Consider the following 19,108-nt stretch of genomic DNA (forward strand, 5'->3'; position numbering starts at 1 on the left):
GCTGTATTTTACAGAATTTTTACTTTAAACTTAATTACCCAATTCTGACTTGCACCACTTTTGCTCTGAACGGCTCATATATGAACAGATGCAAGTTACTTCAGACTATTTAACAAAACATTCTGTTGTGTGTGTGTGTTGGATAACGAATGGGTGAATGAATAATTACACAGACAAGTACCCGTCATTTGGGAGGGGGGGGGGGTCTTTTTTATTGTGGCCTATTTAGATGTCAACAGCGCTCAACATTTCCCTGTAAACCAGAGTGAAGTAAAAAGTGCCGATCGTCACAACGCAAGCGAGATGTAGCAGGCGGAATTTGCCGATGTTATCCGAGTGTGATACCATTTATTTACTGCAGTTCATGTAAACTTCGAGGGCTGTAAGCGAGGGAGGAGAGAAAGTTATAAAATGTTTACATTTTCCTGATTAAGCTCTAGTTTTTATATTTGGATACAACTATTTTTGATTTGTTCAAACTCGTGTGCTATAAATATAGTGTACGTGTAATGTGAGTGATTTGGGGACAAGTTGTGAACGTGAGGTTTTAAACGTGAATCAGACTTCTGAAACAAGATTCTTAAATAGAACAAGCAGGATTTTACGGATGCATTTTTTGTTTTTTTGAACAGATCAACTCCAGGTATATTTGTTATATAATTTTAGTGAACAGCAAGGAATATCAGCGATGGAGGATATATTTCATTGGTGTAGAGAAGGGAATGCTATGCAAGTCAGAGTTTGGCTAGATGATACAGAACATGATATGAACCAAGGGTAAGTATTCTATTATATTTACAACACTAAAATAATATTTCGTATTGACTAGATTTTAAGTAATATAAGCTACAAAACTTTCATTTCATTATAGTAGTTTTATGTTTTCACACTCGTGGGCCACGCCCATTTACTGAACGTGGGGGAACTAGACGAATGACGTAACTTGGCCTCCCAAGCCCACATGAGCATAGTGTCTACATTTTGTAAGTCTTTGAGAAGCGAGAGGAAGTGGCAAATGTCATTACCAAATATAGGCATGGTCAGCATAATGGTCTAAATATGACAAAATATGTAATAATTGATAATCATATTAACAGTGTTCGTCACTTATTGTAAAATACATTTATGTAGTCCAAATATCATATTAAATGCCTGTTTATTTTTGAAATAAAAATAAAAGTTATTTAAAACAATTCTACTTTCTTAAACCATAAAAGTCCGTTTTGCTGTGTTAATTCCAGCAATAAGCATTCCTAAACTAAGACATCTGTTGTTACAAGTAAACAGTGACGTCGCCAGGATCAGAGCAAGGGGGGTGCGGATGGGGTGCGAGTTGTAAAAATATGGTACATAAAAGATCCAAAATGTTCTCTCACGCACTTGCGCGCATACTATACATCTGTTTATTATTATTATTATTATTATTATTATTATTATTATTATTATTATTATGGCTTTATTTAACCTGGCAGAGTTAAGGCCAACCAAGATTAAAACTTGCTTACATAGTTGAACACAAAACTGGATCGGAATTAATACATACTGATACCACAGTCTACTATATACAGTCGGGAAGCTTGAGGTGTTTTTTTTTGCAAATCTCGTGATAAAGCGCTCCAAGCGGTTAGCAACTAGAAACAGTAGACTGTCCATGGTCGACTTTGGACTGTGTCGTATTTCTATCGCGTGCTAGCTCGTTGCGTATTTCACATTGATGCTTGTGAAATGTTCGTTATTGGCTGTAATGAAAACTTTAATGCCTAAAATATAATAATTGGAATAATAATATGGGACAAGGAGGAGACGTTTGTAGTGCTATAAATTGTAGCAACAGTAAGAGAATGAGGCCAGAGTTATCCTTTTTCCGATTTCCGAAAGATTTAGAAAGGTTCCTGGGTTTCCACAAGAATGCTGTGCAGAAACAAAACTGTTAATTTTGAAGTTCTTTGTGACTGTTAGAATATATTATATCCTTAAATTTCACAATGAAATGTTTCAGTCTAACCGAAAGGACATTAGATACCGGTTAAAGTTCTCCCACTTGGGCTGCTAAATTTCCAGAGAAATAAAGGTTAGGTCTACTTTTTTTTCATATTATATATTTTTAATTGTGGCTATTAATTTTGTTATTATTTTTATGTGTTATTTTCTAAAGACGTAGAAAAATTAAGTTTGTTTTAATGAAATTTATTGATCACGTTTTATTTCCAATTCTGGTGTGATTATTATTGCTTAACCTCATCCCACTTTGTTAACTACGTAAGCCTACACTACAAGTACCGGTACACATAAGTTACTCCATTAATTGATATTTCCATTATTATTGTTGTAAAGGGAAATGCAAATTAATATTTATTGGTTTCATAATTAATTATCGCTATAATCTTGAATGAGTGGAGCTATTATAGTAAATTTCAGTTCGTTTTGCAGAAACAAAAAATATATTAACTTATTTCTTGCAGTTATCTTCGAGTTTATGGTGGAATTTAATATACTTCATTAAAATAATAAATTAACTTTATGCATTTAATATTTCAATAATGGAAGGAAGGTGTTAATTTTTCCAAAAGAACACGACAACGAAAGTGTAACATATTTTGTCGTCTGCTAGGAGAGAGATCTGCGATGATGAGGCGATAGTAGCGATCCTAGTGGTGGGCAACTACCCATGTTTGCATTTTTACTACATATTGAGCTTCGCGACTGTATATAGTAGACTGTGCTGATACAATTTAGGTACATAATGAGATCAAAAGAGGTAGTTACATAAAAATTTACCTTACAACTTACTTACTTACAAATGGCTTTTAAGGAACCCGAAGGTTCATTGCCGCCCTCACATAAGCCCGCCAGCGGTCCCTATCCTGAGCAAGATTAATCCAGTCTCTATCATCATACCCCACCTCCCTCAAATCCATTTTAATATTATCCTCCCATCTACGTCTCGGCCTCCCTAAAGATCTTTTTCCCTCCGGTCTCCCAACTAACACTCTATATCTATAAAAATTTACCACATAAAGTAAAAATAAACATAGTGTGAAATACATATTAATGTTGTTGGAATCAAATACGAATCACATAAAAACAGAAGCCGATAATTCAATAAAAAAAATGTACACAGTAAAAATAAAAATAAACACATTAGTATACATATTAGTCCATTTTGAATCTTGCGTACACCACTTTTAACACTTGAATATAATTAATTGATGAACTAGTGGACTTACTCGTGTTAAATATGAAATATCTGTCCGGCGTGAAGCACTGAAACAGCTGTAAGCCGGACAGATATTTCATATTTAACACGAGTAATTCCACTAGTTCATAAATTAAATACATATTAGTATTAGATTACAATTAAGTCGGATTTACATAATTAAACCAGAAAGCGACAATTGAATAAAATGTACACAAAAATAGATTATTAATTAAAAAAAACCAACAACACATTGGGATACATATTGGCGTTAAGTGTGATAAATAAACACGATTTACATGATTATACAATAAAAATAAGAAACAAAAAAGAAAATAAAAAATAAAAATAAATACAGTTGAACACATTCTATTAAATATTTGCAACGCGTTAGGTCTGGCAACTCATCATAAGATATTTTTCTAATTTACATTTAAAGGAAATTAAAGTTCGGCAGCCCTTGACTTCAGGCGGCAGAGAATTCCAGTGACGAGAAGTAGCAACAGTGAAAGATGAAGAATAAAGAAATGATGTTCATAACATCCATAACGATACACTATGGGATGTAGTTTTTTCACATCTAAGAAATTGTTTATTTTTTTTCTTCTTCAAAATAACTTATGCCTAGTATTTTTTAATAAATTGCCCTTTGGGGTGCGGAAAGGGGTGCTCCGATTTTTTATGGGGTGCTTGCGCACCCTTTCGCACCCCCCTAGCGACGTCCCTGTAAGTAAAAGTGTGGGGTGATAATAAATTGTAAATACGCAATTGACACAAGCATTTTCAAGCTACCTACAAACATACGTGGACTATTTTTGGGAATGGGAAACATAAATAAAATATAAATATGGCATGTACTTTCTCAGGAAAACCTATACTGTACCAATTAACATGTGAAGTTTAGAACAATGAACAATTACAAACATAATAAACAACATCATAAGGAAGACAAAACAAAAACGCAACAAACACATAAAACACAAACACAAGAACACAAGAAATACATCACACTAACATATGAAAACAAAAACACATACAAGATCGCATCCTCATTCAGAAAACAGAAATACAACATAGCATACAGAACAGAAAACACACTACAAAGACATCTCAACACACAACACAAACAAATAGATACAACCATACGGCGTATACAAGCTCACATGCAATAGTTGCGACAGTTCCTACATTGGACAGACAGGCAGATCATTCCAAACTCGATACAAAGAACACATTAAAGCAATAACCAGATGACACAATACATCTACATATGCCGAACACATAACTAATGCCAACCACACATACAATAACATAAATACAGACATGGAAATCCTACACATACAACCCAAAAACCAAAAACTCAACACACTAGAACAGTATGAAATATACAGACACACTAAAACACACCCTAATCAAATACTCAACACACAGATCAATTTCAGAACACACACACTATTTGACACAACTCTTCATCACACGAACGCACCCACACAACAGGCAGCGAAGTTGAGATGACGCCGAGACACAGAAGGCTGTGAGGATGGTGTGAAGTAGCACCGAAACAGCTGTAAGCCGCACATGCTTACATAATTAACACGAGTAAGATCACCAATTAACCAATTATTAATTACAAAAAGTCTGTCAAGTTGCCATGATTTCCTCAATTTATAAGAAAGGTAACCAACCCTTCACTCTTCAAAATTACAGAAGGATCTCATTATTAGTCTACTCAGTTCATCATACAGAATACTAACAGACTAGCCTATTTCGAAAAAAAAAAAAAACATTCACTAATAAAGAACTTTTATATTAGGCCTAAGTATTCGAAAAGAAATACGAATATGTTCAAGAAATACCGATACACGCATTTATCGAGTTTAAGAAAGCTTTTCACAGTAATTAGTAAAAAAGATACAACTCAACTGTAATGGAAATATTTAGTAAATCTCTACATGTAATCCATTAGTGGCATTGTCAACATTCGACCTCAAATCAATTTTTTGTCACATCCTTCCCAACATGACCATTGTCACCATAGCAATCACATCACAGATACGGGCTCGTGAAGGTATGACGTTGGGTACTTTAGATGCATATATACGGTCCTTAACATAGCCCCACGAAAATAAATCTAATGAAATGATATTGGGTAAACGTGGCCGCCACGAAATGGTCCGTTGCGTCCGATCCATCGACCTGGAAATGTATTTCTTAGAGACTCTCGGACCTGCAACTCCTTTCAGTGTGGGGGAATGAATCATTCTCGCGTTAATGTACGTATTAAGGAACAAATAATTCATCTTACAAGTGAGAAAGTAGTGGCAGAGAATAGCAAGTTGTTGGAAATTGGTTTTCTGGACACAGCAATTCAGAAAATAGTCTAAATACACTAGCATTTATCTTAGAAGAATTCTACCCAATTATAGTCTGCTGAAAGAATACATTAAGTTGAGTATTAGCTACTTGGGGCACATGAACTGTGCAAGCATATCGAGGTTCATGGCGACATGATCCAACAACTCTGTACTTTAGGGTAAAGGGGGTTGTCATTTTTTGTGCAAATGGAGTTTTGTTCCTCAGGTGAATACACAAGTTAAATTCTACGAGTGGGGTACAAAGAAAAACAAAAATTAATAATACCTACTAGCATTTGATGTGTTTTATTTATTTAGAAAAAATATTTGCAATAAGGATTCGACGTCTAATTTTTATTTATCACAAAACCCATTTTTATGACATCTGCCTTTACCCAAACATCATCGTAGACCATGTAAAACATTCAGTTTTTTACTTTTTCTTCGACCGCTAGAAACTTCACCAAGTATCTTTAATTTTACTGTTTTTCCATCAGGTGCATCTCCTCTGTACACACGTCGGTAATTTCTTCGCATCGGAATTATTTATTTTATTTCCAGATACCACACGACAACTTGCGCTCCTGTTATGGAGTCACCGTTCATGGTATCAATAAAAATTTTTTTTCTCGTATACGGACTAGACCCGAAGACTTGCACTGCAGTCTGAGGCTTATTGTGCTTACCACTCCTATCCTGTTAATAATAAAATGTAGTGATGCTATCGCCAACTAAAATAATCTGAGTTTTCTTTCTCGTAATTTAAATATAACTTCTCACACTTTCTTTTCTTCTTCTCAAAATTACTGTTCTGTAATTGCATTAGTTCCCATTCACCAACTTCATTTCCTCGACATATTGATATTACGAAGAAGAATTAATTAACACTATACAATGCAATATGTAAAACAGCAAATGACTATCCACTGCTTAATTATCAGTGTTGTGACTCACAGCAGACTGACGAAAGATGAAAGTTTCACGTGGCTACGAGAAAGACAGGCTACGGCGCGACGTCACATTCTTAGTCATAACATGGCCAACATTGAACAAGTTTATATATAAATGCACGTTTAACATGAGTTTAATATAGCAATTCCTTTGTATTTTTAGAACTTTGAACATGTATTTATATTAGGCGATTGTTAAGATGGCCATGACTTGACCATGATAATCACGTGACTTCAATTCGTGCCGAAGCCACGAAAGTTTCAATAATTAATTACGTCATTGTTAGCTCTCACACGGCCCAAACTGTTAATGAATAATAATTGTTGCGCAATGAAAATAACGACGTAGCCATATTTTTGCATGACAACTGATTTAGGAAATCTAAAACTGCCAGAAAAGGAACAAATCTCCGGCACCTATAAACAATATAAAATTAACCAATTTAAAGAAGTGCGAGATAAAATCTCAAACAGACTGCTCGCGAATTAAAAGATAAGCCTGTGACTATTTAGCTTAGAAAACGAAATTAGGTATACAAAATTGAATTATGCAATCCTGTAAATAAATTGTGTCGTTATTCTATACAGCATGGTAGGGGTATACGTGCAAATATTTTGATATTTGTTTAAGATAAATGCAAGTAAAATAACGCTCTTGCCCTTAATGAACGTTATTAATTTGTTTTTTCGCTTATGTATACATATTTCTGGTGGCGTCGAAGAGAAGGCCTGATGGCCTTAACACCACCAGAATAAATAAATTTATTGTTATTTATAGTTTTTCCATAAATGTGTCACGTATTTTATGGTATGATGTTTTATGAATGGTAGTACTATGAAACGCCTGTCAGGTTAGACTATAAGCAAGTCTTTCGATATCATCATTATACTCAAGCATATCCCCGATTCAAGGCTAGATCAACGTCTTCGAAATAGTGGCCAAACTTTTCACGTTGAGATTCTTTGGAAATTTGCTTTCATATCGTCATATCTCCATACGGAAGTATTTTCGGACACTACTTTATTAGGTAAGAAAAATGTTTAATTACATGCGATCTATCACATATGAAAATTGGAAATAGTTATTTTGAAATACTCTTTATATTCATCGGAAATCCCTTATGCCAGTTCTTTCGCTAACCATTTTTGTTGTTACGAAGACCTTCCAGTTCTCTCTCGCACATGGCATCTGGTAGAGAATGTTAAGTACCCTACGGAGTCGATATTTACCATTCCTACAGAGTGTCAGAAAGAAATTATCGGAAATGTATATATACGATTTTTACTGCATGCATGCAGATTTGCTTAAGTTAGATTAGTATATTGCATTTTTGAGTTTGTCACAACTTAGCAAATACTGCAGACTTCATGATTTACGTTAATAGCCTATAATAATCATATGTGGGGACTAAGAGGGAAGCAGAAAAGAGGAAAGATTGGAGAATGCTGGGTTTGCAGTGAAAGACCTGCCATTTGGCAGAACACTATGTATAAGTTAATATTATTATGAAAGACAAAATCGCGTCTCGTTCTTTTAATCTATATTGATTAGCTATTTATCGACGCTGTATCAACTGTAATGTTATCTACTGTTGATGGAATTGATAGCGAGAGGAATCCAAGGATTTTCCATAGATTATTTAACATTCGCCTTTCAGTTGAAGGAAATCTTAGAAAAAACCAAACCAAGCGGGATTCGAACCCACGCACAAGCTCAGCAGCCTCGGAGTACGAGTGCCGCTTACTAGCCCCTAGATCACGTCATTTTTTATCAACGCAGAACTCTCATGTCTGTCGTAAATTCCCATATTTATTTTGTTGCAATTAATGTATCCCGCCATTTTTATATAAGTGCGACAACTCTCATGTCTGTCATAAACTTTTATATTTTTTTTCTTTTGCTGAGATGAATGTATTTACGCCATTTTTAAAATACTGTATAAACGCGAAAACTCTGTCTGTCGTAAACACCCATGTTTTTTTCTTTTGTTCCTATGAATGTATCATCAATAATTTTAGTGGAACATTTCTATATTTAAAGAATACGAAAATTCTTATTCACTATTTAAGTATTACGAAAATTTTTCATACTTCCGTTCTGTGCATGATCTCTGACAAATTATAAAATGTATAAGATTTTTAAGACACAGAACAATATGCATATCTCAAACTACGACACATCACAATCCTATTAAGAGCCTTCAAAGACCACGGGCATAACTCAGGCAGTCGCACGTTTGCCTGCTGATCCAGGACTCCTTTCAGGCTTGGGTTCAATTTTCGCTTGGCCTGATTATTATCTTGTTGGGTTTTTCCGAAGTTTTCATAAACTTCAAGGAAAATATCAGGTAAATCGTGACGAATTCGCAGTCTGATCTCGCCAAATACCAGTTCGCTATCACCATTTCATAAACTCTAAATAACCAAGTAATTGATACAGTGTTGTTAAATAATCTGCTTAAAAGCCTTCAAGTTTGTATAAATGTAATATCTATTTCAGTGATGACCATGGGTTCAGCCCTCTGCACTGGTCAGCTAAAGAAGGCCACCTGAAGATTGTGGACTTGCTGATACTTCGTGGTGCCAGAGCAAATGCTACGAATCGAGGAGATGACACGCCTCTGCATCTTGCTGCTGCTCATGGCCATAGAGACATTGTGCACATGGTAAGTTATTGGCTACAGGAGCCATAGCAACGCAGTGGTGTAACTGAGTGCCTTGTCCTGGTGAAAGAGTTCTTCCTTGGTTAATTTCCCACACAACTCTCACAACCATACAGAACAGCTGGTAATATAGCTGTTTTATAAAACCCAGATTGTAAATGAGTTGTTGGTTCTGACAGTTGCTTCGAAACAAAGCTGATGTGAATTTCACCAACGAGCATGGCAACACACCCCTACATTACGCCTGCTTCTGGGGATACCAGGCGGTGGCAGAGGATCTGGTCACACATGGGGCTGTGGTCTCACTTGCCAACAAGGATGGTGACACACCTTTGGATAAAGCACGGGGCACCCTGGCCAAACGCTTGCATGGTATGTAGGCCTTCTCTCGCCATATCTCAGTAACTGAATTAACATCCTTTTGTTTCTGTTTTCATATTTCCAGCATTTGACTAGAGAATGTTTTGACGTGAAATGTTCAAGCTGAATCCTACACAGATAAAATTATTCCATTTTCTTCTAATACAGTGACGCCACTCGTGGTCATATGGAAACGGAAGTATAAGTGGTTTTCCAAGCAGTCCGTCTTGCTCTATTCTCTATTATATTAAATGTGCCTCGATATTTTTCACACAATAGTAATGGAAATATTGAATTTATACCATATGGATTTCAAACTACACTACATAGGGAATTAACAGTGCCATAAGAAATTCTTGTATAAAAAAACTGGAAGTGGAATTTTATACAGCTGGCCATGTGTAATAAATTAGTAGGCCTTGTAGAAAAGAAGACTATCTACTGATTATTTCCAGCTAATAGTAACACCACACTCTAGTATATACAGTCATGAAACTCAGTATGTAGGGAATATGCATCCTTTGATAGTTGCTAATCACTAGGATCACTATTATCGCCTCATCACAGACAATGCAAAATAGTACTGGCACAGTCTATTGTTCCTAGTACTCTGATCACCTCACGCTTCGTGACTGTATATACTAGACTGTGGTAACACCATAACAAAACGTCTAATTATTTTTAATCACCTGACCTAAAATGATATGTTGTCAAAGAATCATGTATGATAAGTTGGCAATAATCAGTAAATAGTCTTACTTTCTTTTTATTACTCATGGCCAGCTACATGAAATTCCACTTTCATTTTTTTTAAATGGATTTCTTATGGCATTGTTAATTCTCTATGTACTATAGTTTGAAGTACACATGGTATGCATGAATATCAAATAAAATACCCTACAGTACAGTCTTAAAGAAAAGTAATTTACATGTTATATTTTATTACTTCAATTCGAATGTACACGTTTCCTTAAATACCCTGTCACTTCTTTTTAAGTAAATACGTGTATATGGAAGAGTGAATCAACAAAAACTGTAACAAAATTTTCTGCTACCGCAAGTAGTGTTTCTACATTTCGATCATAATGAATGACGATGTTGAAGAATTGTTGGGATGTCACAGGGAAGCTGGAATACGCAGAGAAAACCCCCGTGTTGCCTGGACCATAAGGTTGCCATATACAAGTTATAAATTTAGTGTGGAGTGGGATTTGAACCTGAGCACTACAGCTTATAAACCCAGTGTGCCAAGACTGATCCACCATGGTGGTATCTAAGAATTGTAACTATTATAATATAATTTCTTATTAATTCTATAATTCGTTATTTATTTATTGATTATTTTCAGAACTGGCAGTGGAAACTGGTCAGGATTTGAAGAAAATTACTTTCAAGGACCAGAGTTGGCTGGGATTGAAGACCAGAAGTCGTAAGTCTTCAATCTTGATAATGTCATATATAGAACATTTCTTAAACTTTCAAGTCGTTCAGTTAATTTCTTTCTAAATTCATGTTGAAAATTTTTTTTCAGATTCTACATGCAACATTGTAATACAAGAATTAAATAAATACTGTTTGAACAATTTTATTTTAAAATATACAGGGTGTGCCATGTATCTTGCGCATCTATTATAACTTTTTTGTTTGGGTAGGTATTGGAATTTTTGTTTTTGAGGGTTATGTTAGAACGAGGGGCTAACATGAGTGTAGAGATTTGGTGCATGTAACTACATTATGGTACAAGGTACACGTGACGTCATCAATTTTTCAAATAGCTCTACATACTTTAATTATGTTACATTGATTACATACATTAAGATGAGTTAAAAAAGTATCACAATGTCCCCTTCCCATTGAATAACAACAAAAAAATGCAAAATGAATGCCATCAGAATTTGTTGTGGTTCCCCATTCATCTTGTGCATTAACTTACACAAAACGAAATACGACTGACGTTCGCACACGTCGTGTATTTGCTGTAAACAAACCACAACTGTCGACGCCACAATCCACCTACAGTGGCCTGCACTTTCTCCGGACCTGTCGTCACTCGACTTCTTCCTGTGAGGAACTGTAAAGGACAGCGTGTACCAGAACATTCTGACAACACCAGACGACATGGAGCAACGCATTCGACAGGCTTGTGTGTTCATTCAGCCAGCAACATGCCAGGCAGTCATCGGTCTTTTGGGGAACGCCTTCGAATGTGCATTAATGTGAATGGTCACCATTTGGAACATCTTCTGTGACCCTCAAAGCATAACATTATCACATTGAAAGTACGTTTTTGTTTCGTTTTGTTGTTGTTATTGACTAGGAAGGTGACATTGTGATACATTTATGAACTCGTCTTAATGTGTGTAATCAATGTAACATGATTAAAGTATGTAGTGCTATTTGAAAAACTGATAACATCACGTGTATCTTGTACCATAACGTAGTTACATGCATCAAATCTTTTCACTCATGTTAGCTCCTTGTTCTAACATAACCCTCAAAAACAAAAATTCCAATATCTATCCAAACAAAAAAGTTATAATAGATGAGCAAGATAAATGGGACACTCTGTATACAAAGAATGAAAATAACCAATCACCTAACCTAACTAATCTAACCAATCAGTTGTCCAACAGACTAACCAGTCAGCTAGCCCATTAACTTAGAATCCAAGTAATCAGCTGACTGATCATCAACCAATTAACTAGCCATCCAACCGTCCAATCCAGGTCAAGGTGCAGCTCATAGTTTGGTGGAGATGGATTAGCCTACATTTGAATTTATTATTGGATTATTGATTGAAATTTTTTTATGAAATTGGATTTAATTATAATTTTTGTAGATTGTAAAAATGTTTTGGCTCTAAAATATGTCCATTTAAATTTAAATCTGGTTCTTGATTGTAATGTAATTCAATTTCGTTATGAATAGGTGATGCAACACTGTCCCGCCATAAGGGCATCAACATTGTAGACCTGCAGCTGCATACCAAGATAGCGACCTCTCCATCAGGTGACTCATGGCGTGGTCGTTGGCAGAAGAATGACATTGTAGCCAAGATTCTGGCCATCCGGGATTGCACCTCACGAGTTTCAAGGGATTTCAATGAAGAATTTCCCAAGCTCAGGTTAGTACGAGATTTATGTAATACAAAAAATCACTAATAAAGCCTTCTTTGTTTCAGACTAAATCAGGTCTGTGTTTGATATTGTATATAAACCCATTTTTACTAAAAATTATATAGCATATGGATCATTCTTGAATAAATTTATTCATAGATACAGAATACGCACAAAATCTGATCAGTAGTTTCAGAGAAATTGCAGTATTCCACTACTTTTTCTGTACTCTTCATACAAAGTAAAGTAGGCCTATATACATCAGATCAAACACGTCATAAAGGCACTGTGTCCTAGGCAGTGAGAGAACAGCTCACACACAAAGTTAATTTATTGATTAAAGTTCTCCTTAACACTATGTTAAAACCATAAAATTTATTTAGTCTTACGTTAAAAAAGTGTAAAATAGTTAAAAAAAGGCATATACCTTCGACAGACGGCCCGTTTCGACGCTATGTCGCGTCATCTTCAGTGTCTCTTGAACCACTGGTGATCTTGCCTCTATGATATGCAAGATCACCAGTGGTTCAAGAGACACTGAAGATGACGCGACATAGCGTCGAAACGGGCCGTCTGTAGAAGGTATATGCCTTTTTTAACAATTTTACACTTTTTTAACGTAAGACTAAGTAAATTTAAAGTTAATTTGTTTAGATGTCACAATATGTCACAAACACTTTCGGAAATTACACACTTGCAGTCAGGTATTCTGCACAGTGAATCCTGCTAAAAATCAAAGTGTATCTATCTATATTTTTATTACACCAAAACACTCTCTGCCTTTCCCTGATTAAGACAGTACTTATTTAAATTATGTCACAGGATTTTCTCGCACCCAAATGTCCTGCCAGTCGTGGGGTGCTGTAATTCGCCACCAAACCTGGTGGTTATCAACCAGTACATGCCGTGGGGATCTCTGTACACCCTGCTGCACGAGGGTACTGGAGTCGTGGTGGACACAGCTCAGGCCCTGCGCTTTGCCCTGGACGTGGCACGTGGCATGGCATTCCTGCACAGTCTGGAGCGAATCATCCCTGAATACTATTTGAACAGCAGACACGTCATGGTAAGAGAGGCCATTGCAGGTCAGACGTGACAAAGATAGACATAAGAAGACTCACGGACAAAGAGATGGACTGAGACAGGTAACAGAGATAAGAAGATACATACAGACAGACTGACTGATGCTGATGACTACTGGGTGTTCATGTCAAAGTGTGTCATGATGTCACTGTTGATGAGTCAGCGATTTGAAGCGAGTTTCAGTTTTGTGTCAGAGAAGTTGCCTATTAATCAAGGCGTTCAATCTGAATTTGAGAACGTGTACGGTATAACTTGAACGTCGTAGCAACAGATGGTGGTCTGTATGGTCTGTGTGCTACCATAACTTCTTTCGAACTGTGTTTTGCGCGGCCAAGTCGTACGCAGGGTATTTGTTATCATCGGTTGTGTACGACAACATTCCACAACACAAATCAAATGCTCCATGTCCATGTTGACCATCCAAGTTAATGTCAACAAATACGTAAGTAATCGTCTTAACCCTCTCCCCATATCCCGACAGTAAGAAAAAACTCACTTCAGTACATTTTCGAAGTAGTTCACATTCCTGCCACTACCGGCGTTACCATACATATCGGTAAGTACTCTTCAGAATGAATGCCGTACTTGCTAGGCAACTTCTCTGGCACACCTCTGCGGAAGTGTAGGAAGATTGAATTCTCTAGGCTCATCGACTAGCCACATGACGGCATACAGCGAGCCACTAGAGCGGGGTTTTCCCTCAACCCAATACGAGCAAATGCTGGGTAACTTTCGGTGCTGGACCCCGGTATCATTTCACTGGCATTATCACCTTCATTTCATTCAGATGCTAAATAATCTAGATGTTGATACAGCGTTGTAGAATAACCCAATAACCCCACTAGAGCTCGGACATTGCTCTCTTTTGCTTATTTTATTTCTGTGTACATACATAAGTTAAGGAACTTTATCCAAAATCCATGTTAAAGGATTTAAAAGCACCTGACCAAGTTTTATAGTGCCTATAAATGCGTATTTTGTGATAATATCCTGTTGTAGAAATAGCATGCAAAGTTAAATTGTTTTATTACCAACTATTATTGTTACTTCTAGCATTCCGTTATTGAGATAGCATTCTTGTAAATGTGCGCATTCATAACGAAACAGCCTCTCCAATAATGACCAGCAGCCGACTGGTCGGTCTTGGCCCTTCATGGACTGTAGCACCATGGATTTATTTTTTTTGTACATAAAAAACTTCAAATAACTTTTGCACTAGAAATCATTAAATATTGTTTTGTAAAATTAATTATTACGGCTCCCTTAAATGCCCATTGCATGTTACATCTTTTTCCTTCAGAATCTTAGATGGTTGTCCTCCAGTGATGTCTGCAGATTTGCAGTGCAGTAACTTTTAATGATTGCTCATTTATAGCATTTTGTCTATCCTCCATGTACTTGAAATATGTTGTTGTTGTCGTGGTTTTCTAATGCCAGGCATTTGACAATAAAGTCATCTGACGTCTTGCACTCCAATATTTTTCAAAGATATTGTCATGGTCAGCCTCTGAAGCATAGATTTTGAGGTGTTTCGAATCCATTTCTAGGTTTGAGTTGCACAATGGACAGTTAGGGGATTGATATATTCCAATTCTATGCAGATGTTTAGCCAAACAGTCACGGCCTATTGCCAATCTAAATGCAGCTACAGACGATTTTCGTGGTAAATTGGGAATTAACTGTGGATTATGACACAGGGTATTAATTTTTTCCTTTGAGATTATGTTCTCAAATTTTGTTCCTTGAAGTCTAAGTATGTAGTTTTAATAAATTTTTTCAGAGTAATACGTAGATTTATGTACTTGAAATATACTGGTATGTAATTAATGTATTCATTCTGATTACAGATTGATGAAGATTTGACAGCTAGAATCAATATGGCAGATGCGAAGTTTTCATTTCAAGAGAGAGGAAGAATTTACTATCCAGCCTGGATGTCTCCAGAAGGTAAAGTTGTAATATATCTTTATCATTTTTATCTCCTCCTTTTTCTTCTTCTTCTATGTCTTCACTTTCTCCTTCTAATTTATCAACATTCTTTTTCAATGTTTTCTCCTCTTTCTAACTTTCTTTTCCTCTTTTTTCGTCTTATCTCTTTCTCCATCTTTTCTTCCTGGTATTCTTTCTTATAGTCTCTCTTCCTTCATCCCCTTTTCTATTCTGACTCTTTGCTCGTTTCCTTTCATCCTGTCCTCTTCTTTTATTTTTCTTCTCCATTTTTTTCTACTCTCTTCTTCTTAGTCCACTTTTTTCCTGTCCTCGTCTTTATCTTTTGTTCTCCAGCTCATTCTCTCTTAACTCTCCATTTTCATTTTTCTCGTTTCTTTTCTTCTCTTTCTCTATTTTCTTCACTTTCGTCTTTCTCTTCCTATTACTGACCTCTTTTCATTTCTTCTCTCCTTCCTCTTTTTTTTCTTTTGTTTTGTCTTATCTCTTTTTTCTTCCTCGTCATTTCGTCTTCTTCCTCGACTTCTACCTCTTATTTATCCCTTCTTTGTTCCTTTACTGCTTCTTTATATTTTCCGTTATCTTTTGCTACTAAAATTTCTCTTGTGTCTGGGTTGAAAAATGCAGATTACTTTAAGAATTGTATCTGTTATTATTAATTTATCTCCTAAGAACGACAAAGTTGTTTTCATCTCATTTACAAGTGAAAGTCTACCTATAGAAGTTGACAGTGTTTGTATCATTTTAAAGAACAAGGTAATTCATGATTGCCTTTACACTAAGTAGTATCTTCTTGTTCTAGCCAATCGTATCGTTCAAATGCATTACTTACACATCTTGACTTTCCTGATTGCTTTTCCACAATGAGATAAGTAAATTGCAAAGTTAGGTGGAAGAATTAAAGAGAAGTTTCACTTCGGAAACATTTGACCGCCTAAAATTAGTCATTTATTTCCTGTATATTAGAAGCTGTTACACAGCAATTTAGTGGTTGAATGCATATTGGAACTAGGTACTTTATTAGCGTGTATAGAAATGTGCCAATTCGATATTGGTTCAGATGCTGAAAAGAACATTTTTACCTTGTGATATAAATCCGAAATTATCATGCATCTCTCTTCAGAAATAACTGAAAATATTTACTTAAAGTCAGTTAACAACATAGACATTGCATAATATGCGAATATTAATTTGCAGCCCTCCAGAAGAAACCAACAGATCGTAACTGGGAGGCCTGTGACATGTGGAGCTTCGCTATACTTCTGTGGGAACTAGCCACAAGAGAAGTGCCTTTTGCGGATCTCTCACCGATGGAGGTCGGCATGAAGGTTTGTAATTGAAGCCCAAGTTATACCAAAAAATACTGCTACCTCTTCATGCACTGGTAACAACAATAGTAATAATAATAATAATAATAATAATAATAATAATAATAATAATAATAATAATAATAGTAGTAGTAGTAATAATAATAATAATAATACCTATAATTAGCCAGAAAATGAACAGCGGAAGGCATGGTTATAGAAATAACATGATTTTGCAGTTAACCAACACATGTCATGTCAACACTACTGGGTGTTCAGTTCAAAGTGTGTCATGGCTTGCTGTATGCCATCATGTGGCTAGCCAATGAGCCTAAAGAATTCAATCTTCGTACACTTCCGCAGAGGTGTATTACCTATGAGGCAGAGAAGTTGCCTAGCAAGTACGGCATTCATTCTGAAGAGTACGTACCGAAACGTACGGTAACGCCGGTAGTGGCAGGAATGTGAACTGTTTGGAAATACGTACTGTCGAGATATGGGGAGAGGGTTAAGACGATTACTTACAGTACATATTTGTTGACATTAACTTCGACGGTCAACATGGACACTGAGCATTTGATTTGTGTTGTGGAATGTTGCTGCACACAACTGATGATAACAAATACCCTGCGTACGACTTGCCGGCGCAAAACACAGTTCGAAAGAGGTTATGGTAGCACACAGACCGTACAGACCGCCATCTGTTGCTACGACGTTCAAGTTATACTGTACACATTCTCAAGTTCAGATTGAAGAACGCCTTGAATAATAGGCAACTTCTCTGACATATAAGCGGAAACTCGCTTCAAATCGGTGACTCAACAACAGTGACGTCATGACACACTTTGAAATGAACACCCAGTAGTCTGAACGTGATTTCAGCACAGACTACTGTGTCACTGTGTGGTCCTGGCATAGAATGATGTTTAGATGTGATAATCAAAGTTAGAATTTGCACACGAAGTAAAGGAGAAACGTCAAAATCAGGGATGTTGCCTGTAATGCACTATTATTAATAAATGCCTTGTTGTTGCAGATTGCGTTGGAGGGCTTGCGAATAACTATTCCACCAGGGATTTCGCCCCATCTTGCCAAGTTAATTCGAATCTGCATGAATGAAGATCCTGGCAAGAGACCCACTTTTGATATGGTTCTCCCTATCCTAGACAAGATGAAGAGGTGAACCAAAGGAGTCCGTACATTCGCATTTAACCTTCTAGCACAACTTTACTGTGCTGGAATCCTGCAGTAATCTCTCTCCAGTTCCATAACAATGATATTGTCTCAAAGTGTCTTATGTCACGTCTGCCATATTCATTGCCATATGCCACAAACAAAAGTGTTCAACGATTTATTTTCTTAGAATGGGAGTGAGTTTTTTTTAATTATTATTCTACTAATGCCTAGAAATGCCTAACATTTTCTTACAAACATGAATATAAAGTTCTAGCTACTAAAAAGTTGTGAAATAGATCTTATGGTTATGAAAGTATATTTTTAGGAATATAACTTTTACATTAATGTTAAATAGTAAAACTTGTTGGCGTTGTATTGCATTGTAAATTATATCTCTGTGCCTACTTCAATTTTTTATACAGTATTATTGTTATACAGCTGAATATTTTCATTGAATCTGATAATTCCGCATTGTAGAGCATCTGGTCTCGAAGTATCACTGCTCAGCCAGCCATGGTTTGGTGAAGAGGCATTGTAGCAGTACTTTGTTTTGAAGTATTGACTCGAGATTCCGATTGCAGTACTCAATATTTTATAAATTGACTATTTTTCCCGGTGTTAAACATTGTAAGCTTTATATTCTGTAGTTCAACATATGATCATACTGTAGAAAGCAGATACAGCTCGGAATGTTACATTGTTTATTCTGTCTGTTACCGATCACTCTCTCTTTCTTTTTCATCTGTCCCTTGCTTTCTTCTTTTCCATCTTCCTTTCTTTTATTCCTTCCTCTTTTCCATCTTCCCTTTCTTCTTACTCTCTTTCCCCATCCTTATTCCCATGCCACAGTCTAGTATATACAGTCACGAAGCTCAATACGTACTAAATATGCATCCATAGATAGTTGCTAACCACTAGGATTGCTACTATCGCCTCATTACAGACAATACGAAATA

The 19,108-nt window shown here is 36.1% G+C and overlaps 1 protein-coding gene across 1 annotated transcript; it reads left to right on the forward strand.

The window, feature by feature from the left end:
- Positions 1-273: 273 nt before the first annotated feature.
- Positions 274-18,854, forward strand: Ilk (integrin linked kinase). The gene is made up of 9 exons (XM_069830385.1): positions 274-777; positions 9,001-9,166; positions 9,343-9,535; positions 10,872-10,952; positions 12,452-12,647; positions 13,462-13,705; positions 15,570-15,669; positions 16,867-16,997; positions 18,013-18,854. The coding sequence occupies exons 1-9, from the start codon at positions 689-691 to the stop codon at positions 18,157-18,159; spliced, it is 1,347 nt and encodes a 448-aa protein (XP_069686486.1). The 5' UTR covers positions 274-688; the 3' UTR covers positions 18,160-18,854.
- Positions 18,855-19,108: the final 254 nt, after the last annotated feature.

This window comes from Periplaneta americana, chromosome 7, assembly GCF_040183065.1.
Source record: "Periplaneta americana isolate PAMFEO1 chromosome 7, P.americana_PAMFEO1_priV1, whole genome shotgun sequence".
In the NCBI taxonomy this organism is placed as follows: domain Eukaryota; kingdom Metazoa; phylum Arthropoda; class Insecta; order Blattodea; family Blattidae; genus Periplaneta; species Periplaneta americana.